The 24123-nt window shown below is 53.9% G+C and overlaps 10 protein-coding genes across 10 annotated transcripts; 5 read left to right on the top strand and 5 right to left on the bottom strand.

The window, feature by feature from the left end:
- Positions 1 to 1159: 1159 nt before the first annotated feature.
- ISF_00430 (hypothetical protein) lies at positions 1160 to 1792 on the bottom strand (the record flags this gene model as incomplete). The annotated part of the gene is made up of 2 exons (XM_018844037.1): positions 1160 to 1183; positions 1259 to 1792. 2 exons carry the CDS (start codon positions 1790 to 1792, stop codon positions 1160 to 1162), a joined length of 558 nt encoding a protein of 185 aa, XP_018708487.1.
- A 643-nt stretch (positions 1793 to 2435) lies between these two features.
- Positions 2436 to 3493, bottom strand: ISF_00429 (elongation factor 1-beta; the record flags this gene model as incomplete). Its single annotated transcript, XM_018844036.1, has 4 exons — positions 2436 to 2665; positions 2722 to 3098; positions 3351 to 3390; positions 3454 to 3493. 4 exons carry the CDS (start codon positions 3491 to 3493, stop codon positions 2436 to 2438), a joined length of 687 nt encoding a protein of 228 aa, XP_018708486.1.
- A 442-nt stretch (positions 3494 to 3935) lies between these two features.
- ISF_00428 (26S proteasome complex ubiquitin receptor, subunit Rpn13) lies at positions 3936 to 5399 on the top strand (the record flags this gene model as incomplete). Its single annotated transcript, XM_018844035.1, has 4 exons — positions 3936 to 3983; positions 4043 to 4112; positions 4166 to 4664; positions 4847 to 5399. The coding sequence occupies 4 exons, from the start codon at positions 3936 to 3938 to the stop codon at positions 5397 to 5399; spliced, it is 1170 nt and encodes a 389-aa protein (XP_018708485.1).
- A 339-nt stretch (positions 5400 to 5738) lies between these two features.
- Positions 5739 to 6977, top strand: ISF_00427 (Nucleotide-binding, alpha-beta plait; the record flags this gene model as incomplete). Its single annotated transcript, XM_018844034.1, has 2 exons — positions 5739 to 5870; positions 6099 to 6977. 2 exons carry the CDS (start codon positions 5739 to 5741, stop codon positions 6975 to 6977), a joined length of 1011 nt encoding a protein of 336 aa, XP_018708484.1.
- A 1433-nt stretch (positions 6978 to 8410) lies between these two features.
- Positions 8411 to 11005, top strand: ISF_00426 (hypothetical protein; the record flags this gene model as incomplete). The annotated part of the gene is made up of 1 exon (XM_018844033.1): positions 8411 to 11005. One exon carries the CDS (start codon positions 8411 to 8413, stop codon positions 11003 to 11005), a length of 2595 nt encoding a protein of 864 aa, XP_018708483.1.
- Positions 11006 to 11633: 628 nt separating this feature from the next.
- ISF_00425 (endosomal P24B protein) lies at positions 11634 to 12503 on the bottom strand (the record flags this gene model as incomplete). Its single annotated transcript, XM_018844032.1, has 3 exons — positions 11634 to 11839; positions 11920 to 12127; positions 12303 to 12503. 3 exons carry the CDS (start codon positions 12501 to 12503, stop codon positions 11634 to 11636), a joined length of 615 nt encoding a protein of 204 aa, XP_018708482.1.
- Positions 12504 to 14098: 1595 nt separating this feature from the next.
- ISF_00424 (ADP-ribosylation factor) lies at positions 14099 to 14922 on the top strand (the record flags this gene model as incomplete). Its single annotated transcript, XM_018844031.1, has 4 exons — positions 14099 to 14246; positions 14372 to 14616; positions 14693 to 14758; positions 14830 to 14922. 4 exons carry the CDS (start codon positions 14099 to 14101, stop codon positions 14920 to 14922), a joined length of 552 nt encoding a protein of 183 aa, XP_018708481.1.
- A 1218-nt stretch (positions 14923 to 16140) lies between these two features.
- Positions 16141 to 18339, bottom strand: ISF_00423 (heat shock protein 78; the record flags this gene model as incomplete). Its single annotated transcript, XM_018844030.1, has 1 exon — positions 16141 to 18339. The coding sequence occupies one exon, from the start codon at positions 18337 to 18339 to the stop codon at positions 16141 to 16143; it is 2199 nt and encodes a 732-aa protein (XP_018708480.1).
- Positions 18340 to 19025: 686 nt separating this feature from the next.
- Positions 19026 to 20139, top strand: ISF_00422 (60S ribosomal protein L6; the record flags this gene model as incomplete). The annotated part of the gene is made up of 3 exons (XM_018844029.1): positions 19026 to 19139; positions 19526 to 19861; positions 19987 to 20139. 3 exons carry the CDS (start codon positions 19026 to 19028, stop codon positions 20137 to 20139), a joined length of 603 nt encoding a protein of 200 aa, XP_018708479.1.
- Positions 20140 to 21038: 899 nt separating this feature from the next.
- On the bottom strand, positions 21039 to 23355 carry ISF_00421 (dipeptidyl peptidase III; the record flags this gene model as incomplete). The annotated part of the gene is made up of 4 exons (XM_018844028.1): positions 21039 to 21307; positions 21373 to 21876; positions 21940 to 23162; positions 23231 to 23355. The coding sequence occupies 4 exons, from the start codon at positions 23353 to 23355 to the stop codon at positions 21039 to 21041; spliced, it is 2121 nt and encodes a 706-aa protein (XP_018708478.1).
- Positions 23356 to 24123: the final 768 nt, after the last annotated feature.

The raw sequence follows: 24123 nt of genomic DNA, 5'->3' as shown, positions 1-24123 counted from the left end.
GGTCAGTGGAGTTGGCTGTCAAATGGGCACTGAGTGATTGGCGAATTGGCGACCTTGCCGGCCCAAAGCCCATTGTAAAAAGCCCCGGTTACCCGTTTACTCCGTCCGTACTCCGTCCAGAAGAGCCGCTATCGTTTCCGGTGCAGCTTGCATATGCACCTCCCCCAAGACATTCCCCGCCTGCGAGCTCCGGCCAAGTATTGGATTTCACAAATGCACGAGGGCAGACATCCGGGTACCTACAGACTTAGGCACACCAGATGGCCCATCTCGATCATTTTGATCCAGATTTCTGTCAGATGGCAGGTTGTGTTTCGTGGTGGTTGTTCGTCCAAGCAACCAAGCAATATCATCAACCAGCGGGCCGCCCGATAAGACGATGGTTCGGTCCCCCCGTTGCGGTTGATAAAAGTGGCAATTAGGTTACGCCACGCGTCTTATGCGTGGATTGTGCGACCCTTCCCCTATCAGCCGAGACAACATGGCTTCGGGGACAATTCGCCGTTGGCACGGTACTTGAAATGTTAGGTAGCAGGTACATATGAGTCGGGGAGCACGCAATAGGCACAAAAGTAAGCTTCTCGCTTCTCGCCTCTCCGCAATCACCCTTCAGAGGGCACCCCAAAACTAAGTATCATCAATGATTCTATATTAACTACAGGCCGGATGCCACAGCCCATCCTGGTAGCTTTTAAAAAAAAGTGTCTTATGCCAGTACCACGTTCCTCATAGGAGCGTCCTCGACTTGCCACGTCAGGCTGCAGCCCCAGGATATGCCCTCAATTCAAAGAACGCATCTGCGGCTGCGCTCCTCCAGCCCATACCGGCTATATTATGCATAATTTCACCGCTTCCATGCTTTGAATCGTGCGGCAGCATCACTGTGCCATGCGACACAACACGCAATTGTTTGTCGGGGGTGCCTTTTGTTCCCGATGGCAGATTCGCGCAGCCGACTTTACCCCCACGGACGTCATCTTATATTGGGTATATGCCTTTGCCGATTATTATGCAAAGTCGAATCATGGGCACGTATTGACGAAACCTGGCCAAGCCTTATTTTCGCTTCCGCAGTCCCATGGTACTTGATCATTCCAGCTTTTGTAAATAGCCTTGTGCAATCAGTCTTTCCACATCACCCTGCCGGACGAAAAACTGACTATTCTTCGTCAAATGCATCGACCTACATTAACGTTAGCCAATGATACAGGCTTTTTTCTTCGTCAAAAGGGTCAGTAAACGGAGAAGAAAAGCTTACCCATATTCCATCTCTATCTGGCCGGCATCCTTCAGCACGCGCACGTCTATAAACAAGTCTCGCGGCGGCTGCAAGCTCCCTGTGAGATCGATATCCGTCCACTGGCCCCTGTACGCCGCCAGCAGCTCGCTGTACTGCCGCACGTAGTCCTCCTCCTGCGGGCTCAGGCTGCTCGTCGCGCGCCCCGTCGCCGTCGTCGCGCGCACCTGCTGGCCCGACAGGTCCGCGACGTCGGAGCCGCTCCAGACGAGCTCCTCCAGCTTGTCCGTCCGCGTGCGGTGGTACGCCAGCAGGCACCGCTTGTTGCGCCGCATCGTCAGGTGGTTCACCAACAGCGTGCACGCCACCGCCTGGTCCGCCGACGGGTCGAACGAGCCCTGGAACGGCTCCAGCAGCGCGACCACGTCCTTCTCCAGATCCCGCACCTCGCGCGTCGCGGCGCGCACGACGTCCGTCAGGTACGGCGGCAGGTGCGCCAGCATCTGCGTCCGCTTCGCGTGCTGCGCCTAGATGTTCGCGCACCGGCATCAGCATCTCCGAACGAGGCAAAGGAAGATTAGCTGTATGCGTATGGAAAACTTACCAACTGGACCCCGAGATCACCATGCATTGCGTGACGAAGTATGATTTATATGGGACAATACAGAATGAACAAGCCGCCATGAAGGTCGCAGCTTTGAAGTGGACGCGCCGAGCCATCATTGGGCAACGCGTCTGCCAATCAATCCGTTTTTACTACCCCGCCAAACCTGGCAGGCTATCTCGAGCGAGCTGTCAATGACCCCGCCATGGACATGCCACACAAGGAAATTTGTCCACAGCTATCTTGGAAAAGGAAGAAAAAAACCGACGTTTCATACCTTATATAGCTACTATAATAGTAAGTACGATATTTAAAAGCTTTTATACCGTTAGTGCTGCATTTTCTTCTCCTATGGAGCAAGCTTCACAGGTAGCATGCCATAGACGACCTCACCAGTATAAAAATGCCCATCAAGTAGCTGTTTACTTTTTTTTTTGTGCAGTCTATGATAAATGTAATGGTATTGATTTTTTTTTTCGTCATAGCCGGACCCCGCATCCCTTGCCCAAATCATTAGGCATCATCAATTCATCGGAGTCATCATATCCCACCATCATGGTTCATTACATCTGTACCCGCAGACAATCGAAAAGCTTACAGCTTCTGCATAGCGGCAATGTCCGACGACTGAACGTAGTCCTCGAAGTCCGCGATCTGCTCCTGGAGCTCATCCAGGGAGACCTTGTCGTCCTCAACGACGAGGTTGATCTGAAGCTTCTTGATACCGAAACCAACGGGGACAAGCTTGGAAGCACCCCAAACCAGACCATCCTTCTCGATACCACGGACGGCAGCCTCAAGAGCAACCATGTCGGTCTCGTCATCTGGAAACAGCGTTAGCACATAGACGGTACTTTCTAGCATTGCTTATTCAACTTACCCCAGGGCTTCACGTCCATGGTGACGACAGACTTGGCAATGGTCTTGGGCTTGCCAGCCTTCTTCTCACGGTAGGCGGCGAGACGCTCCTCACGGATTCTGACGGCCTCGGCATCCTCCTCCTCGTCGTCGGAGCCGAATAGATCGACATCGTCGTCGTCGTCGGCCTCGGCAGCCTTAGCGGGGTTGATGGTGAGGTCGCCAGACTCGGGGCCGTAGGCAGAGTAGGCCTTGGAGGGGTCACCAGGGAGGGTAGCGAACTCGCTCTCGTGGCTGGCAATGTGCTTGTACCATCTAGCAGCGTTGGGGTACTTGTCGGCGGCAGGGGCGGTGCTGAAAGCCTTGAAGACGGCAACATCAGCCTGCGAGGGGCCGTATCTGTATATACTGTCAGCATGCTTTGGTTGGAAGCTTCTGGATGCTGCTGCAAAGAGTGGGTTTGGTTGGGCATTGTTCAGAGATGCATTTCTGCTTGTTGTTTCGTCTGTTGGCGGGTCTTGAGTCCACCTCCGAAACACGGACCAATTGTTCTCATCATGGAATGCTTTGGGAAATTTGGGGTGCAGAAGGGAAGAGGCAGAAGGGAAGAGGCGGGAGGAAGAGGCAAGCCAGCCGTGAAAAAATACTTACCCTACGATGTAGGAGCGGGTAGCAACCCAGTTGTTGAGCACTGGCAAACATGGTCAGTGGCTGCGGTGGCGTGATTATACACTGGGCACTGCAAGGGACATACTGGTAGCTCCAGCATCGGTGAGGAGGTCAGCGAAACCCATTTTGAATGTGAAGAAGAGTAGGTCGAGTCGAAAAGTGACGAGGGAGTTGAGGGGAAGAAATAGGAGGAGGTGGTTGTCTGGTCGATGTGGTAGGTGGGGTTGAGGATTTTTTAACCAAAATCTGGCGAGGGGCCACTTGTGGCACTTGTGGCTCAACGTGCAGCGTGCAAAGTGCAGCAGTTTGGGTTGGTCGGGATAAATATCGGCCCGGCCTAGTTTCCTGTTATCACTGATTTTATGGTGCAACTTGTGGTGTGGCGGTGGTGGCGCATAGTGCATTATTACTGGGAGAGCTTCCCTACGTAAGAGGAGCTGCCTACCTAACCTTGCCGCTGTTCCACACCAATTACAAGACCAGACAATGGCATCGCGTGCAACATCCACAGCATCATACATTTAAGTTCCCTTCCGCGAAACACCACCGCTGAGATTGTCCGCAACCATGCCCACGCCGCTCATCAATTTTAAGGCGGGTCGTTGTGACCTTGATGTATGTCGCAATGCTATGGCGGCATACGATTGTTTGATCACTGACAACTGCTGCTTCAGACCACCACTCACCCATACAAGGCCGAACCACGACCAGACCTCGGATACATTTCCCTCCACTATGAAGATGGTAGGTAACGGAGAAGCCGTGACTGGCGCGCACGCCTAATAACCTATTCGCAGATCTCGTTCGATTCTGTTGGCGAGAGCGTGACGCGCCGCTTAGCCAGGCTGATCTCGAACTTGTAATGGTGCCTACAGATGGCACCTTCGTCCCCTACCAGCCCGATGAAATCGCTCATCCGAGATCAAAGCCAGACGCCCGCATATTCGTCCTCAAGTTTGCGTCTTCGTCACAGCGTCACCTCTTTTGGCTCCAGTCAAAACCGCAGGACAGCAGCAACCCCAGCCTCCTGAGCCGTCGCGACCGTGAGATAGGCGAGATTGTCAACCGTATCCTGCAAGGCGAAGACTTCCGTGTCTCTGAAGCGGTCGACCGACTCCGTGCCATGAACGAGCGACGCGATGACGATGAAGACGAAACTATGGAGGACGCCGAGGGCCAGGGCTCAGGATCCCGTCAACGTCACGGCAGTGGTGGTGCCGGCGCTGGTGCCACAGGAGGGGATATCAGAGAGGAGGGCGAGGAATCTAGAGAAGGTGGTTCCGACGGTGCGAGAGCGTAGGTCTACCCTGATTCACTTCTTCATGTTGCCCGTTCACGCCGGAAACGACATACTTCGCTTGGCCAGCATGTAATAATAGACAATTTTTTCCCCTGTGGGCAAAGATACTATGCGATTGGCGTGAAATGTCTATAACCTTGGCTACCTCGTGTAAACATTGCTGACACTTCGCTTCCAGAGCCCCAAATGATGCAAGAGACGCGAGCGCTGCGGTGCAGAGGTTCTTGAGCTCCATCTCGAACACCAAGCTCCCAGGCGGCCTGGGTCAAACACAGCGGGGTGGCGATTTGCCCTACCCCTATCTCAACCATCTTCTATCTACCTCAATCACGGTTCCCATGGTGAATGAAGCGTCGGAGGTCTTCATCAACACTCTACTTGACCACCTTCCTCCCTCAATCATCGTTATGACTGCAGACGCTACAGATGGTGACGACAGCACGGCGGAGCCCAGTCCCACGGCTGTTGAGGCGGCTAAGGCGTCGTTATCTATTTCCGAGAAGCGAGCATTGGTAACAACGGTGCTACGGAGCCCCCAATTTCACCAGGCCCTTGGGACGCTGACAATGGCTCTGCGAGATGGTGGATTACCCACTGTTGCCGGGGCTCTTGGGGTAAATGTTGAGAATAATGGCTACATTCAGCAGAGCGGCATGCCATTGGGCGGCGGCCACGCGGTCAAGGCATTCGTCGATGGTATCACCAAGTCTGCCAAGGAGCAGTCAAAGTGAGGACTCGCGTATTTGCTGCGTAGAAAGTTGGCATAGGTGTATAGATGCAAATGCACTTTCCCTATAAAAAAATGAAAAATAGAAAGGTGCAATTATGAAAGCCGAAATTAGAGTCAATTGAGTAAAACTTCCAGGCACGTGAATGCTATTTGTTGCACATGGCCCTTTGACGTATGCTAGTTGGGTGGTTCCAGATGTTTACTTGCAATGGTGCCCCACGCATCTAAGCAACAGATCCCGAAGATCTGCTGCCTGCGCCGGAAGCTTTCTTCAACAACACTGCGACGAAAACCACAGCTTTTCCTACGGCTCGCGATCGCGAATCGAATATCTATAGTTATGGATGCTCCTTTTCCTACCGAAGTACAGGAATTCGACGGCGATGACCGCATCTCCTTCTCAAAGCTGGACAGCAAGTTCATTGCTGTCCGGGACGATGGCGCCGAGTTCGAGTTTGACGCCGAGCGCCGCGTGTGGCAGCCCTTGGATGAGCATACAGAAGAAAAACATCCGAGTCAAAAAATATCACAGGAAGCGCAAGGGGTAGAATCCGGGAGTGGAAAAAGAAGACACGAGGAGGAGGATAATGGATCAGAGGTGCGCCACACAAATGAGCTTCTTGTTTGAGATTGTTCATACCTGACTGGAGAATTGTTTTATGGCCATGCAGAGAAGCTGACCATGCGAGTTTAGTTACAGGATTCGAAGAAGCTGAGGCGCCAGAAGAAACCCAAGGCGGCACCGCAGCCCAAACAAAACACGGCCGTTTACGTCACCGGCCTGCCCCTCGATGCGACGGTCGACGAGGTGCATGAGCTGTTCTCGCGCAAGGGTGGCGTCATTGCCGAGGAGATTGACAGCGGCGACCCGAGGATCAAAATGTACAACGACGCGGACGGCAACTTCAAGGGCGACGCGCTCGTCGTCTTCTTCAAGCCCCAGAGCGTCGAGATGGCCATCATGCTGCTCGACGATACCGAATTTCGAATAACGGCGAGCGGCGCGCGCCATGGTCGCATACGGGTGCAGGAGGCCGACTCGAGCTACAAGAAGGTGCAGTACGACCTGGACGGCGCGAGCGAGCGCAGCGGCGGCGCCACGCCGGCCAGCAGCAGGAGCAACGGCAACAGGGAGCGCCGCCCGCCCACCAAGGACCGGCAAAAGATTATCAAGAAGACGCAAAAGATGGACGCCAAGCTGGCGGACTGGAGCGATGACGACGCGCCGGCCACAGGCGCGGGCGCCGTGCCGGGCGGCTCCAAGTGGGACAAGACGGTGGTGCTGCAGCACATGTTTACGCTGCGGGAGCTCGAGGACGACCCTGCGGCGCTGCTAGAGATCAAGGAAGACGTTCGCGACGAGTGCTCCAAGCTGGGCACGGTGACGAGCGTCGTGTTGTACGACGAGGAGGAGGACGGCATCGTGACGGTCCGGTTCAAGGATGCCGAGTCGGCCTTGGCGTGTATCAAACTGATGCAAGGGCGTAGCTTTGGCGGCATGCGGGTTGAGGCCGCGCTGGCGACGGGCAAAGAGCGATTTCGAAAATCCAAGGCGAATAATGATGACGTGTCTGACTAGGGTTTGGCTGGGACGCTCCCGGCACCGTGTACGATATTTGTTAGACTTAACATCTTTACAGAAGACACATGGCTTTTAGCCAAGTCATGTTCCAGAATTGAATATCTTGCGTTGTCCGGCTAGTTATGACATATTGGTACGCATATCAACGACAATAGTACGTAGCCATGCTTGTATAATCTACATTGCAATCTGGAAGAGTGTCATATCCGTTATTGTGGGTGTCAAAGAATAATACGGCAAGCACGAAGAAGGTCAAATGAATCTTAGAACAATGGCGATAGCCAAGGAGTAGCAGTGAGATCTCGATGGCTGTTTAGATTGGGCACTGAGGGAGGAGAAGGGCTTCTAGACTTCTCCTCCCTCAGTGCTTTCTCGCAGCAATCCCGCTATTTAGCACCGCCTCTTCACACTTGACTCGCTATGGGTGGGCATTCGCCTAGCACATCAACAACTACCAACAGTCCCACGCAAAGCTCCAGATCAGGGAGAAGTCTTTCTGGGACGACCGAAACCCCAGACGCAGCGATACCTTTTTCTCACAAGCTCACACCGACGCCAAACACAACATTCATCGTGATGTTTGCACGTGGACCGAGGATTCCTGCAATCGAACCCAAGCGTTCCTTTTCGCGCAGTCAATGACCGTTTTCCAACATGGATATCCGGACCGACAACTTACCAACCTCCAGCGCCGTGGAGTTGGCCAGCGCGGTAATGGTGCCGATAATGGCAGCCAGAGCAACGAAGAAGCGCATCGCAAACGGAGTGTCTCGAAAGATGGAAACCCTTAAACTTGGGTTAAACTTGGGTTTGATAGAGATTGCTATCGTTGTCAGGTAATTCTTGTTCTACGCGACTTCAAAGTCAGGTCCAGCCACGTTTCTGGTCAGCAACAAAAAAAGTAAAAACACAAAACGAATTGCGCATTTTTTTTTCTTCGAGTAGCGTACAGTACTTGAACCAATATTTGATCGCGTAAAGTTAAATTATCGAAGAAGTGATGTCCTCGCTGCCTCAGGTCGACGGCGCTGGCTTCCTCGGCGTTGCCATGCCAACGATTGCTTGGGCTGGCGGCACCACTCCAACACTCCAGGCCCAATTCAGATAGATGCATGGGCAGTGTGTGCCATTGTCTCCCGTCTCTCTAATAAATATCCTTTCTGTGCCCTTTTCACATTCCAATCACTTACCAAAAAAGGAATATCGCTATCTTGAAACCAGTTCCATCACGAGTCTTGGTTTGGCACTAGCTGCAAATATTAGTTGCGACCGAACGACAAGCTCAGAAAACGAGTGGACGTGGGCGTATATTATCGAGCTTCTGTCACTGGGTGAGAAAGGAAAAGAATCCTTCCTTCATTCTACAGCTAGTTAGTGGTATTGAATACGTTGCTGACTGCGGTAAAGCAGCCTAGCCAACCGCAGAGAGCATGGGACTGCTATCCGACGCGCTGCGACCGCGGCAGCAGCAGCAACAATTGCCAGTATACCAACGGCCCGGATCACCCTCAAAAGAGCGATACTCCGACGACGACTACTACTACTCCGATGAAGACGACAGCTCTTCGTCGTCACGGCCCAGCAACTCTGGGTACAGCTCACGCAGCGTCTCGGACACGATTGGCAGTAGCAGCAACAGCGGCGGAGCGCTGCTCCTACCAAAGCGACCCAAAGCCAGGTCATCCAACAGCCTAGGCTTCTTCAGCCGATATCGTTTCAGGTTACCGACGAAGCTGACACGATATGTGCTGCTCGTCGTCCTGGGCACCACTCTACTCTTTATCTTCTCGTTGGTACGGGCCAGTCAGGTCGAAAACTGGAAAGTCGTCAACGGCAAGGTGCCGACGCGGCCGGCACCACCTCCAGTTTGGGAAAAATTCCCCTTCTTGGAGCGTTATTATGGTGGAATTAGGACACTAGTGCCTCTCAACGAGAGCGAGCCAGAGTATCCCCGGGAGAACGAGCCCATCCCTATGGAACGCCCTAGTTCTGCGGAGGACGAGGATCCCGAGAATGAGACGAGGTCCGAAACGAACCCCAAAGGAAAAGAGACAATCGAAAAGAAGGCAGTTCCTCCGAGCATGGTATGGAGCGATTACCGCAATCGATCAGTGGAAGCCGACATACAGGAGTGTTTCATTGATCCGGCGAATCAGATTCGGGTTCCCGAGCTTCGCTACTACACTGGCCGACCCCATGGCTTTCCGATGCATATTGGCGGCTCCTACGAGATGCTCAACCTGCCAGAAGACATGTGCTTCGAGCGATACGGCCGCTACGGTCCCTATGGATTTGGCTACTCTACCCGCACGGGTGGTCTCGGCACAGGCGAGCACAGCGAAAACGAAGGCGCCGAGCTAGTCTGGGACAGCAGACTCCAAGTTGACTTCAGAGATGTTGACTGGGCAGAGACTCAGCGCCGCTGTTTGCGGTCTAATGCCCACAGATTCAAGGCTTTACCGACAAGAAAGATTGGCTCACAGGGCTTCGTCAATGCAGTGCTAGAGTCTGACAAAAATCAGAAACGCGGCGAAGACGAGACTGTAACGCCTCCCTTGTCCACAGAGACAAAGGCGACCGATGACGACGACAGCATTGCCAAGAAAGGAAGGACAGCCATTGTATTCCGGTGCTGGGACGAGTTCTTCTTCCGTGAAGACGACATTGCCAACCTTAGATCAATGATTATGGAGCTCTCGCTCGGTTCTGGTGGCCGCTATGATGTGCACCTCCTGGTTCAGGTCAAGAACGATGGCGCGCACCCTGTCTGGGCGGACCAAGAAGCTTATGAGCAGCGGATTCGCGAAACCATCCCCAAGGAGTTCCAAGGTCTCGTTACTCTGTGGACAGAGACACAAATGCTCTCGATCTACCAGGGCATTCATGACAAGTGGACAGTTGGACCGGACCACTCCGTTCATGGGTCCTACCGCGGCCTCGTCATGGCTATGCAGTACTTCGCGTACCAACACCCGGAATATGACCACTTTTGGCATTGGGAAATGGATGTCCGCTATACCGGGCATTACTACGATCTGTTGACCAAGATCGAGTCGTGGGCCCAAGAGCAGCCGCGCAAGGGCCTGTGGGAGCGCAATGCGCGCTTCTACATCCCTGCTACGCACGGCTCGTGGGACGACTTCAAGCATCTCGCACGCGTGCAGACGGAGACAGGCACGGTTTCGGCGGACAACGTCTGGGGCAACCTGCCCACACTCAACGAGGGCGAGTCGCAGCAGCGGACGCGCAAGGGCGACCGCTCCGTCTGGGGCCCGATCCGGCCCGCCGACGAGAACGACTGGTTCGAGCACGAGGACGACCCCGTGCCGCCGACGACGTACGAGAGCGACAAGTACCAATGGGGCGTCGGCGAGGAGGCCGACTACATCACGCTCAACCCCGTGTTCAACCCCGAAGGCACGACATGGGGCCTGCGCGACGACATTACGGGCTTCAACGAGTCACACCCGCCGCCACCGCGCCGCGCGAGCATCATCACGACGTCGCGCATGAGCCGTCGCTTACTGCTATCGATGCACCGCGCGACAACGTTCAAGAAGCAGTTTGCCTTTGCCGAGATGTGGCCCGCGACCGTGGCGCTGCACCACGGCTACAAGGCCGTGTTCGTGCCGCACCCGCTCTTCGTCGACCGCAAGTGGCCGGTCGAGTACCTGGCGAGCACGCTCAACGCGGGCCGCAACGGGGCCGCCGGCGGCGCCCGCGCGAGCGTCTACGGCGCCCGTGAGCACAACCTCCGCGGCCTCTCGTGGTTCTACAACACGGGCTTCGCACCCAACCTCTACCGCCGCTGGCTCGGCCTCCGCGTCAACAACGACGGCGGCGAGGACTTTGAGAAGACGGAGGACAGCAGCCGCCAGGGTGACGGGGTGGGTGCCATGCCGGGTGGTGAAGGGCGCATGTGCCTTCCGCCCATGCTGCTCCATCCCATCAAGGAAGTTGAGCTCGCGGTTGAGGCGCCCCCGGAGGAGGCCGAGGAGGCGGTTGAATCGGACCCCACGGCGTGAGGGAAGCGAGGGATGGCCCCCCGGCCTTGTTGATTTTTCTTTTCTGATTTGTTTGCCATGTTGAGCGCATAGAATGTTTGGAACCTGTAAAGAGTGAAAGCGAGGACATGGAAGTTTATCTTGACTGATTAATGATACCGAATGCTCATGCATCTATCTATGATTATGAGACTTGAAGAGAACAGTACATACATGAGTATCAAAAAAGTCACCGTTACTTGAATGAATGCACGCCGAAATGTGATTGTGTCTTCCTTTAAAACAAGTACTTCGTACACTTGATATCCATTTCCCTCGCACGACTTGAATAACAAAGTCTTGGCCAAAGATGTCCCTCTACCAGAGATTTTTCCATCCCATCATTGCCCCCTTCCTTTATACGCCTGCTGTATGTGTGTAGCTTCCTCGCAACAAGCTCCATATGACAAGTTGCGAGTGATTAATAAGAGCTGATCTCCCATGAATTTGTAAAATCATGCGCTCCTCCGGTTTCGATGTTGTTTGATCTGAGTAGTTTATTCCATTTCAGCGTCGGTAGTCGCAGAAAAAGAATGACGTGAATTTCCCCAATCCCTTTTGCTTCAGCGTAGTAGTTTCCCGCATCCGCGAGACACAGCAGAAACAAGTCTTAGACGACGCGCTTCACCTCGAAGAAGCGGCGGAGCCACCAGACCTGGAAGAGGGACTCGCCGACGACGACGCCAATGACGAAAAGGTTCCACCACTTGACGCGGGCGTTTGTGCTCTCGGCGGTGTTGCGGTGGGTGCGCTCGCGCATGACAATGTACTGCTGCTCATCCTTGACCTCGGCGAGGAGGTCGGAGAGGCGCTTGACTGAAGCGAGGGGGAGTGACTTGTTAGCGATCATGATCGGGCTTTGGGGCTGGGAGGGGTTGCCACATGTCAATCCATACCTTCGGCATCCAGAGGATCAGACTTGTACTCGGACTCGCTGACGTAGACGACGCCGTGGACGTTGAAGGAGACCTCTTTGCTGTTGGCGCCCCAGTGCTGGTTGCCAAAGCAGTAGGTGTACTTGCCGTCGTACTTGGCGTCGAAGCTGTGGTCGCCGTTGGAGACGGACTTTTCGTTGATTTCGTACTGGCCGACCGGGTTGGTGATCTGTCTCGACGGGATTGCGCGGTTAGCAGTTGACTCGAATCAAGACAGGCAGCGTAGTCAAGCAGCCATGCTCAGCGCAAGTCTGGCCATCAATGACACATTTCCGGACCGACTCCATGCCACGCAGACGTAATTCCCAAATCTACAGGGGGGTGGGTTGATGGTGCGGGTGTACCCAAAAGTCAATGTCGAGGTTGCCGGCGCTGCCAAACTCGCGATCGCCGACCTGGTAGGTGACGCTCATCTTGTCATCCTTGTGCAGGCTCTCGTAGAAGCACTCGAGGCCGTGGGCGGGCAGGACGATGTTGTGCGCGGAGGCCGTCGAGGCCGCCACCGCGGCGACGAGCAGGGCCCTCGTGGCGGAGAGGAAGTGCATTGTGAAAATTCGGGGGTTGAGAAAGATACGGACACGAATGCTGCGCAAAGAAAAAGATACCGAGTTTGAAAGAGAGAGGCAAGGCGCGCGCGCAGATGGGACTAGACTGGAAGAAAGGGAAGCTCCTGGATGTCGGCGTGGATCCACGTATCGCGAATTGACACCTTTTCGCAGGCCAGCAGCTAACTGCGCTGTTGTAGCAGCTTCCCCAGCCACAGTGAAGGGAGCTCGGGGGCTGTGGCTTGTGGTGTGGCTCTCCCCTATCTTTAAGTTCAGGAGAAAATCCAATTCACGGGCAGTCGTCGGGAAGGAACCACAGTTTTACCGACATACGATACCAGCGGAGTACTTGTGGAGGGGCCGGTTTTGGCCTGGTCGTTAGTGGAGTCGCGTGCTCAGCGCATGTCACGGTGGAGTACAGCAGCGAGGAACACGAAAGCTTTTTTTGTACCAGGCGTACTCCTTCGATGACCCCCTATTTCCAGCGCCCACTTTTACCACACTCAGGAATTTAGGCGGACTCGAGGAGGAAGCCGCTAGAAAACGCGGAAGATTTTAGGGGGAAGTGGCCTGTAAGGTTCTCGCTCCAGGGGTTACAGGAGGTCTTGGCGGGTGCTGACGGGCGTTTCGCGGGGGAGCACAGCGTTGCCCGAGGAAAAACACCCGATGCCGCCTGATTGCACCTGGAGGGGTTCATTATCACCTTGAGCTTTGACCTGGACTGCTCAGTTCGCTGGCAACCGGCTACCTCCCCTCAACCGCTCACTCAGCTGCCGGCTCACCTACACCGACAAAGCCTCCTAGCCACCCCCAAAAAACCATTAATCCCACCACCATCCAACATTCTTTTTGTTGCTTCTGTGTCATCACAACCTCGCCGACCTCCCACGACGAACGTCCGACGAAAGAGTGAGTTTACCCGCCGCCCCTCCTATACCGTTCTACCTACATATCTCGCTCTCGCCTCGTCCTGCTCGCTGCTCCCGCCTGATCTTTACTGCGCTGCTCCAGACAGAGGCCCCCACACACGGCCGCGTCCAAGGATGACAACCCACGGAACGCTGGCTCCGGTCAACGGGCAGCTGCCTGGCCGAAGAAACGGATCATTCTGCGGCCTGGACAATTGCTCGAGTGAATGACCGCTGCCTAGCCCATTCAACTGGATAGTTGTCCCTATGTGAGGCTGTGGCGGCGCACAAGGCACATGTGTCCTCTGCGATGCGGTTGGGATAAATGGCTCGGCGATGCGCATCACGACGGACAGCTGGCCAGCACATGGAAGCAGACTCATCAATCCTACCCTCGATCCCTTTCCCATTCTCCTTCCAATTTTTGTTGGATTTTTTCCTGCCCCCCTCCCATCGCGCATCTGCCATCTGCATCACCAAGGCTGGCGTCATTGCTTAATCGGAGAGCGGGCCTGAAAAAACCCCTCCTTAGTTAAGCCCATCCGCCGCCGCTGAACTAACCCGTGGCAACTAGGACACACCTCTCTTTCTCTCCCTCGTCCAACATCCCACCAACGCCACCACCAACACACGTCTACCTTTGTCGCTGAAAGCGTTGTCGTCGGCTCAGTCGCCAAAGTTGCAATCATGGGTCTCGCTTTTTCCAAGTTGTTCGATAAGTTGTGGGGGAAGAAGGAGATGCGAATTCTCATGGTCGGTCTCGATGCCGCCGGTAAAACCACCATTCTCTACAAGCTCAAGCTTGGTGAGATTGTCACCACCATCCCTACCATTGGTACGCCCTCTCGATCCCATCCGCTGAGCCGGCGCGCATTTTATCGCGATTAAGACGCGCGTCGGGGTGCACCCCAGCCTCGCCCTCGTCGTCTCCGCCGCTCGCTAACCCGCCACCCCCCTTAGGATTCAACGTCGAGACCGTCGAGTACAAGAACATTCAGTTCACCGTCTGGGATGTCGGTGGCCAGGACAAGATCCGCCCCCTCTGGAGACACTACTTCCAGAACACCCAGGGTATCATCTTCGTCGTCGATAGCAACGATCGTGACCGTATCGTCGAGGCCCGCGAGGAACTCCAGCGCATGCTCAACGAGGACGAGCTCCGTGATGCCATCCTCCTCGTCTTTGCCAACAAGCAGGATCTTCCCGTACGTATTTTCTTCGCGTCTTCTCACGCACCCAGTCGTCTGGTAATCTCTCCAAAACTAACTCTCGCGCCTACAGAATGCCATGAACGCTGCCGAAATTACGGACAAGCTCGGCCTCCACAGCCTGAGACATCGCGGTTGGGTACGTCTTTTCGCATCCATCACTCTACCCGCCCCCAACGCTCCTCCCGCTAACCGGCATTCCAAAAACAGTACATCCAGTCCACCTGTGCCACCTCTGGAGATGGTCTGTACGAGGGTCTTGAGTGGCTTGCCACCACCCTCCGCAAGGCTGGTCATCAGTAGAAGAACAGTCGTGAGGCCCTCTGATCAGATTCCCGCCTTCTCCTTCCTACTACATTGTTTCGTACCCTCTCACGTCGGTTTCCACGTCAAAAATCGAAGGATTCGATTGTAATTTGCAAACTTGTATCGGTCAACAAAATCGAAATTAGTTCATAAACACAACATCGGATGTTTCGTCCGGTGCCCCCTCGCCTGATTGTTTTGCCCTACTTTTCTCCTGTGGTGTGTGCCCTGGCTCCGTGTGGCTAGAGCAGCCTCTTGCGTCCCTTCTGATTCTTCTTTTTCTTTTTCTACCACTGCTTCCGGTCTGTTGATCCTGTCTGTTGGGGGAACTACGCGTCTTGCAAACTTTTGCGGTTTCAGGCGAACTCGTCTTTTTACGGCGTACAGAATATTGAAAATGGAGGAGGGAGTCTTTGGATCCTTTTTTTTCTACACGAAGGGGGGCAAGCATGGCAGTGATTATTAGGGGCGACCAAGGCATCGGATGATCGCATACTTTTGTTGCCTGAGCAAACTGAAGTGGTGGTACGGAAATGCATAGGCTGGTAATTTGCAGGACAAGAGTTGGAGGGGAGAGTTCTGGTTGGTCTTCCGAAACGTTTAACATGGGTATCATGAAGTTCCGAACTTTTTAGATGCGGTGTTTGCTTTGGTCTGGTTCTTGTTTCTTCTTGATCTTTTTTACACGACTTGAAAAAGAAACCCGAAAAAAATTTAACCCAAAAGTTTCCGTTCACCTAGATGTTAAACGTTGCTGTGATGTGTATCTCCTCCTCATCTCCAGCAACAGAGACGTACAGTAGCTGAGTTGCCATATAAGAGGCACTATTGACAGCGAGGAGAATGGCTGGTACATACTACCCCAGCTGCAGGATGCAGCAAAATTACTATTGTGGGAGCTACGCCGAGGCTGCACGTGAGCACCGACCAGACAGGTGACAAATACTTGGTAGGGAACATTGACATGCTTGGCGCAGGCAAGAGAGGAATCAGGCAGAAATTTTTTGTATTATTTGTGTGTGATATTACATGTTTCCTTCAATTCCGTGGGTATCAACAATGAGGAGGGTATGTGGTCTATGCTTGATAACAAAGCAATCAGCCTCCCAGAAAATCAAAAGCGCCGTATTCATTATCCCCCAAAAAAATCATAAGAGGATACAGAAACGAGTTTCAACATGTTTTTACAGTATTTGTGCAGGGTACAGGCCAGCTTTAAGCAGCTTCGGCCGCCAGCGAAGCCTCCTCTGCTGTGGAGGACGTGTTGATCACCTCCAGGCTCGACTGGTCATCCTTGATGCGAACTGTCGCCGTCTCGCCCATTTTGAGCTTGCCGCGAATGATCTGGTCCGCGAGGCCGTTGCCAATCTCGTTCGTGATGAGGCGGTTGAGCGGGCGGGCACCGTACTTGGGGTCGTAGCCGCGGTCGGCGAGCCAGTCGCGGACGTCGTCGCGGACGGCGAGCGTGATGCGGCGGTCGTCGAGGCGGTGCTGAAGCTCACGCAGGCGAATGTCGACAATGTCGCGGATGGCAGCGCGTGAGAGCCGCTTAAACAGGATGAAGGAGTCGATGCGATTCAGGAACTCCGGCGGGTAGGCGTGACCGACGACGTCCATGACGGCCGCGCGCACCGAGGGGTCCATCTCCCCGGCGGCATCCTCGCTGTACGGGTGCAGAGGGTCCTGTCCGACGAGGATGTCGGCGCCGAGGTTGGATGTGAGCACAATTATGGTGTTCTTGAAGTCGACCTTGTGGCCCTGCGCATCCGTCAGGTAGCCCTCGTCGAGCACCTGCAGCAGTAGCGCCGAGATGTCGCGGTGCGCCTTTTCGAACTCGTCAAAGAGCAGTACAGCGTACGGCTTGCGGCGAACCGCCTCGGTCAGCTGCCCGGCATCGTCGTAGCCGACGTAGCCCGATGGTGCGCCGATGAGCCGTGAGATGGTATGCTTCTCCTGGAACTCGGACATGTCGAAGCGCACCACCGCCGACTCGGTAGAGAAGAGGAAGCCGGCGAGCTTCTTGCAGAGCTCTGTCTTGCCGACGCCCGTCGGACCAAGGAAGAAGAAGGATGCTAGTGGCTTGTTCTCGCCGCTCAGACCGGCGCGCTGCAGGCGCACCGCGTTGGAGACGGCTTTGATGGCGTCGTCCTGGCCCTTGACGGCCTCTCTAAGGCTGTCCTCCATGTGCACCAGCTTCTCGATATGACCCGAGGTCAGCTTGGAGACGGGGATGCCGGTGATTCGAGAAACTACCGCTCCAATATCGTCAGAAGTGACGCTGTCGTGTATAAGTGTGCTGTCGTTGGGTTGTTCCTGTTCTGGTTCTGCGGGCAGCTTCTGCTCCAGATCTGGAATTACTCCGAACCGCAGCTCGGAAGCGCGCCCAAAGTTGCCGGTGCGCTGAGCCTGCTCTAACTCAAACCGCGCCTTATCCAGATCTTCTTGAATCTTCTTGACGGCGTCGAGCTCTGACTTTTCCTTGTCCCATCTGGCGTTTAGTTCGGAGATTTCATCCTGGTGCTTCTTGAGCTCCTTCTCAAGCTTCTCTCGTCGCTCTTTGCTGGCAACATCTTTTTCCTTGCGCAGACTTTCCAGTTCGATCTGGATCGTCATGATTTTGTGGTCGAGGCGCATAATATCTTCGGGCTTAGACTCATGCTGTAGCTTTAGGTGACTAGCAGCTTCGTCCATCAGATCAATCGCCTTGTCGGGAAGGAATCGATCGGTAATGTAGCGGTTTGATAGCGACGCGGCAGCTACAAGAGCGCCATCTGAGATGCGGACACCGTGGTGCACCTCGTACTTGTCTTTGATACCTCGCAGAATGCTAATTGTGTCTTCCACGGTCGGTTCGTTGACAATGATGGGCTGAAAACGTCGAGCTAACGCAACATCCTTCTCGATAAGTCGATACTCAGCAAGTGTCGTGGCACCACAGCATTGCAAATCGCCGCGGGCTAACGCAGGCTTGAGCAAGTTGGAGGCATCAATAGAACCTTCCGCCTTGCCTAGGCCCAGCAGAGTATGAAGCTCGTCAATGAAGAGAATCACTTCGCCCTCGGCCTTTTGTACTTCATCAAGCACCTTCTTCAGTCTTTCTTCAAAATCGCCGCGAAATTTAGCGCCAGCAATGAGGGAGCCAAGATCCAAAGATATGACTCGCTTGTTCTTGATGCTTTCAGGGACGTCGCCTTGGATGATGCGTAGCGCCAGTCCTTCCAGCACTGCCGTCTTTCCGGTGCCAGCGTTACCGATCAGTACCGGGTTGTTCTTCGTTCGTCTTGATAGAATTTGGATTGTTCGTTGGATTTCGGCATCGCGGCCAATGACGGGGTCGAGTTTGCCGTCGCGAGCACGAGCTGTCAAATCGACACCAAACTGCTCCAGGGCGGGCTTCTCCTCCTCGCCCCCCATGTTCATACGGTGTGTGCCTCCCGGCGGATGAGGCCCTCGAGCACTCACATACATCCGTGCTGATATAGTCGGTAAAAGCCGCGCAGAGGCCGCACATCGTGCAAGAGCTCTTGCGCCAGCAATAGAAGTTGGTCTATATGTTCGTGTGGCGGCACCAGCTAGGCGCTGGGCCGACGTTATTATTTGTCTTCGAGCTTGCATAGTGTACAGATCAAGTTGCAGCTGCGGTGGAATAGGAATGCCGGAAAATCGAGAATCAAGTCATTGCGCCCCGAGAGTCAATGAGAGGCGGGTATTATCTAGTCCCTCGCCATGAGCTGTCACTGGAAGAAGCTCTAACAACTTTCTAGCGGAGCCGCGAGCTTTCGCGCACCTTCTGCGAGCGCCAGTTCGAGGCAATGGCGGTAAAACCACAGCGACTAAACCACATTAGGGCGACTGGTGGCACCGGCGTTGAATATCTTATCATCACGTGCACCCAGCCCCGTATCCGCACAAGTCACTAAGCAAGGCCAGTACGTACCGTCGCCCTAAGCGGCTTAGTGTCAGAGGGTTCACATTTTGCTTCCCACAAACTCGCCTAGCGGCTTTCACAAAGAAATCTAACATTTTGGGCTGGCCATCACGAACGTGTCTTCCCTTCCTTCCCTCTCCACACCTCGATACCAGACACAACCAGAGTCAAAATGTCGACAAAGCCCACGACCAAGAAGTTCGGCAAGTCGACCCGGGAGGTCCCCGCGGCGGCGGACAAGGCGAAGAAGTGGTACAACGCCGACGACGAGTCTGACCCCAAGCAGGTGAGTTTGGTGATGATTGGCAGTGACGTGATGGCATTCGCGAATATCTTTGGTTTGGGAACAACACCTCTACGCTACGACGGAAAGCATGGCGACGCTGCTGAGCATCGGCGACGACCTCGAGAGTGACATTGGCTCTGAACCATCAACCCCCCGCCGCGACAACGATGTCAGCCAAACCGCAGCTAGACGACCGATGGAGCGCTACTGGATCAACCAAAGCCAACTCGAGTTGCGATGATGCGCAATTGCTTTCGCCTATGCTTTCTGCCTGCTAGAGATGTGTTGCCAAAAAATTGATATTTTGCTATTTTGTGCGCTCGGGTCGTCGCCAGCACATGCGCGAATGAGGGCAAGCAGCTGACCACGATTGTTCTTTGATGCAGGTTCGCAAGGCCATCCGCCCCTGGGCTCCCCGCGCCTCTCTCCAGCCCGGTACCGTCCTGATCCTCCTCGCCGGCCGCTTCCGTGGCAAGCGCGTCGTCCTCCTCAAGAACCTCGAGCAGGGTGTCCTCCTCGTCACCGGTCCCTTCAAGATCAACGGTGTCCCCCTGCGCCGCATCAACTCCCGATACGTCATCGCCACCTCCGTCAAGGTCGACATCTCCGGCCTCGACCAGAAGAAGGTCGACGAGGTCGCCCAACCAAAGTACTTCACCGCCGAGAAGGCCAAGGAGAAGGCCGGTGCCGACGCCTTCTTCAAGCAGGGCGAGAAGCCCCAGGTACGTATTTGGAGCCTTCGCCACCGGTTATGATATTTTTTTTCGCTGGGACTTTCCGCCAGCGGAAAAAAGGGTCAAACCCGGTAGCTGCAATGCATTGCAACATGCTAACGCATTACCTATAGAAGAAGCAGATCAGCAGCAGCCGTGCTGCCGACCAGAAGGCCATCGACAAGGCCCTGATTGCCAGCATCAAGAAGGTCGAGATGCTCCCCAGCTACCTTGCCAGCTCCTTCTCCCTGCGAAAGGGCGACAAGCCCCACGAGATGGCTTGGTAATTGTCCGATAACGAGAAAAGAAAAAAAAGCAAAGAAAGAGCAGAAGAGCAGTCAAAACAACACATTTTTCCACATAGGTCCCTTTTTTTTATAATGCGAATCTAAACGTCTCATTTTGGTCATTTTATGTCTCGTCCTTTTCCAGGGAGACAGGGAGGAACCATTCGGTGAAAACGATATGGATTTCGCATTTGTGAAGTGAAGCTGGGTGGACATTGGAGGGACGCTTCTGGTCATCTGCGCTTCTTGCCCTCTAACTCTTGTTTTTTACCTTCTTTACTCGAGACGGATGACGTTCCGCGAGGGGACAAAAAAACACACAAAATTACGAACAAGGAGGCGAAAGCGACAAGGAAGAAAGAAGGACAAGGACAGAATGTGTGGTCACTTGTCTTGTCTTTCTTTGTTCTTCCTTTTGATTTTTTTACGAATGGTTTCTGGTTCGCGCAGCAGCCCGGGGTGTCGCGACGGTTGCTGTCGAGGAGAGAGGATTTGGTGTTTGTAGAAAGGGAAAAACGGGTTTTCCGACACCTGCATTTGGAAGTCGAAACGGGCATTCGGTCACATCTTGGCGTCTGTAATTAGGTTTTTACAGTCAAAGAAAATTCAAAAAAGACCATTGACAAATTTCAACGGCTATATCCATCTTAGTGATGATCGTAAACCCACAGGACCCTTATATTACAAAGAGCTCTTACTTCCTCGGATCGCACAATGGTGCAAGTGGATATATTGCTCCCACAACGTCTAATAATATGATGTCTTTCAGGCTGTTATCAAGGAACCTACCGTAAGCACACAAATTTTTCAACTTGAATCGATTTTATGTAGTACATTTGTTTTTAATGTGCCTAATATAGTCCTCAACTTTCTATATACCAAAAAGGATATTTCTACTTTTACAGCTTACGGTCCGCCCAGCTCTGAAGGAATGCCTCCAGCGTAGCATCGTAAGTCTGGAGGGTAACCTTGCCAGTAGCTTCATCCAGGTGCGTGTTGGCCTGGACAAAGACTTTACGGGGTTGCCTGTTTGCAAGGACGGCGTCACGGACCTTAGTTCCCCAGAAGTCGAGACCGACGTTGGTCATGCGGTTGTAGATATCAAGGCCGGATTGGATGTCGGCGGTGCTCTTATAAATGTGAAGCTTCTGCAGGTAGTCTCCGACAGCTGTTTCAGATATTAGCAACTGCATTCAACGAGGCGTGTTTACGGAAACCTATGTAAGCACTTACCTCGTCGACCAGTGGTCAAGATCTTGGAGCGGTCAAGGTTGATAGTAAGATCCGACAAGTCCTCCTTGGTGTAGTCGAGCTTGCAGAAATCATCGCCAGCCTCGATGAAACACTTGAGGATAGAGAAGCGCGCCTGAGAGTGAGCTTGCCCCCACTTCTGGCTTTTAGGATCCCACATCTCGACAGCGCCGAGACCTGCTTTGGCCATGCCCAGATATGAGGCGTAGAGAACGTCACCAGCCTCATTGTCCATATTTTCGGTACCATCACCGAATCCAAAGATCTTGAGAACTTGGAAATCACAGGATAGGAACATGGCTACAAGTTCAGCACGGCACTCCTCATAAGAGGCAGCGATGGCGCCAAATACCGAGCCCCAGGTCTCGCCGGGTTTGTACCAAGTCGAAATCGGCTTCTTTGTGATGGGGGAGATAGGCGGGTTGGCATTGTCAAAGTTGAAGACGCCCGGAGCAGTCTCTTGAAGAAGTTTTCCGCAGCCGTGTCCTATTGCGTGTTAGTATGGTCTTTTTTGCTTGCTCTTTATGCCATTGTTGATCCTGTCCTTACCAGTCAGTTCGTGGAGACCAACTTGGACTTCAAAGGCAGGCTCCCGATACTTGGCGATGATGGGAAGATCCGATTCTTTGATGAAGGGGATTTTCTCATTAGGGTTAGTGGCACCCATCACGTTGCCCAGAGACACGTTCTTAAAACCTTCATTTTGACGGATGTCGTCAAAGTTGGGAATGTTAATGCCAGCAGGGATTCCGGCAGTGTTAAAAGTAAGAACTTCGAGAGAGGTGAAGTCCGGGGCTAAGAATTTGTCCTTTTCGAACTCGGCGCTCCAAGGTAACAGGGGAACCAGTCGGGATGAAGCCTCCACAAGCTCGCCAAAAGCACGAGTGCGCTCTTGGTTGACCATGGCGACAAAACCCTCGAACTCGCCACGAACTCCAGCAGGATCGCGATAAGTCTCAACAAAACCAATATTGCACTCGATCGCGGGGCTCTTGTCCTTGATCCACAAGCGCTGGCTCTCCTTCCAGGAGTTGTGGGAGCCAGTCGAAAATGCTTTGGCATAAGCCAAATGCATATTCTTTTGGTTGTCGTTGGCAGCGTTATCGGCGGCACGCTCCATGTTCTTGGCGATGTTGCCCATTTCGGCGGCGTAGTCTCCAAAGACGAGCTTGATGGTTTTCCCCTTCAAAGCGCCATCCTCGACAGTGTACTCAGTCTGCTTGCCAATGTCGGTACCTTCGGTCGGGGGTGAGGTGATGGCAGACGCAATAATGATCTCAAAGCCGCCGCTCGTCTTGCGCAGTCTGGTGTTTTCAGGGAGTAGGTTCTTGTTAGCCATCCAAGTATTAACAGCCTCGATATCAGCCTTGGTGATGTCGTCAGAATCGGGGTAGTAGGTGGTCGTGTGGCCATCATCGAGGAAACCAAGGTGCATCTTGGTCTGCTGGGAGTGGTCGAAGATGGCAGTCCTGCACTTCTCGTAGTGCTTGGCCGCCTCAGGAACTGAGGTAACAATTGCATCTACCGACTTTTCAGCGCAGCGGGGTAAGATCTTAGCGTCACCAAAGCTCTTAAAATTGCCCAGGTTACCAATAACCTGGACAGAGTATTCCAGGAGCCTCGAGGCTTCGTCGGCCTCAACTCCAGCCTTGGCGGCGAGGGAGGACCAGTCACCATTACAGCTGTTGTGAATAGCCATGACAAGGTCGAAGATGGCCTCGGCTTCGAGTGAAGTCTGACGCAAGCCAATTCTAGTACCAGCAAAGGCAGCCCTAGTTTTTTGCTGTGTTAGAGCTCTGCGCAGTCGGCAGTTTGTGGGGTAGGGAAAGTATGGGCATACTGGCTGATGAAATGACTGTAACGCTTCTGCTGATCAGACAGAAGCTCGAAGTGCTGCTCAATCTTGAGAGGCATGACCAGAGGTGGCTGGTCAGCCAGGTAATGCTGAAGCTCGTTGGGCTGCATTGTAGAAGAATAGCGAGCGCGTAGTGCTGGGGTAAACGGTCTGCGACGATTGGAGGCTACAGAGATACGGACGGCAACTCTCAATGGCAGCCTTTGAGGGATTGCAGTGAGGGGAAGACGGAAAGTCATGAAAAAGTCTGCGACGTGGCGTGTGGGAGTGGCTAGTCTTATGCAGAATTGAGTGCCGCAGCGCGCTTTCTCACGGCCCGTTCGTGGCGTGCGTCACCTGGGCGCGGCCTGAGGAGAAGGGTTCTTCAGCAGGCGTCGAGGCGGGGGACCTGCAGTTGAGAGCTGTCGACTTGCCTAATGAGGCTACTGTGCGGTGCAACGGAGGGTATTGGAGTTGAATTGATAGAGGGTCTGACTGCAGAAGTGGAAAGGGTGGCGTGATTGGGTGAAATAAACGAGTTCGGTTTGTGCCTGGGTAGGTATTCGATACTTATTCCATTTTGGTTTGTGGTGATGGTGATGATGAGTTACGAGGTGTCGAGCTTAGAGATCCCTCCTGACGGCGGCGCGGCAAGCTTGAGAATCCTGGCAGCTGGCAGCTGGCAGCTGGCAACGGCCGGATTAAAATTAATGCTCCAGCGGGACACTCAAGAAAAGACAACGACGGGTTCTGGCTTCTGTTTTGTCGTTTGAAAGTATCCGAATCACCGCTGCTGCGATGCCAACGGCTCCCATCCCATCTCTACAGGTCAAAATTAAGGCTGCATACCATCAATTTTACGCCTTCACGCTGCCGCTTGACAGCAGAAGACTTGCTGC

This window comes from Cordyceps fumosorosea (genome assembly GCF_001636725.1).
Source record: "Cordyceps fumosorosea ARSEF 2679 chromosome Unknown scaffold_1, whole genome shotgun sequence".
Lineage (NCBI taxonomy): Eukaryota > Fungi > Ascomycota > Sordariomycetes > Hypocreales > Cordycipitaceae > Cordyceps > Cordyceps fumosorosea.
The sequence above is the reverse complement of the archived record's forward strand: the minus strand, read 5'-3'. Positions and strand labels throughout refer to the sequence as shown.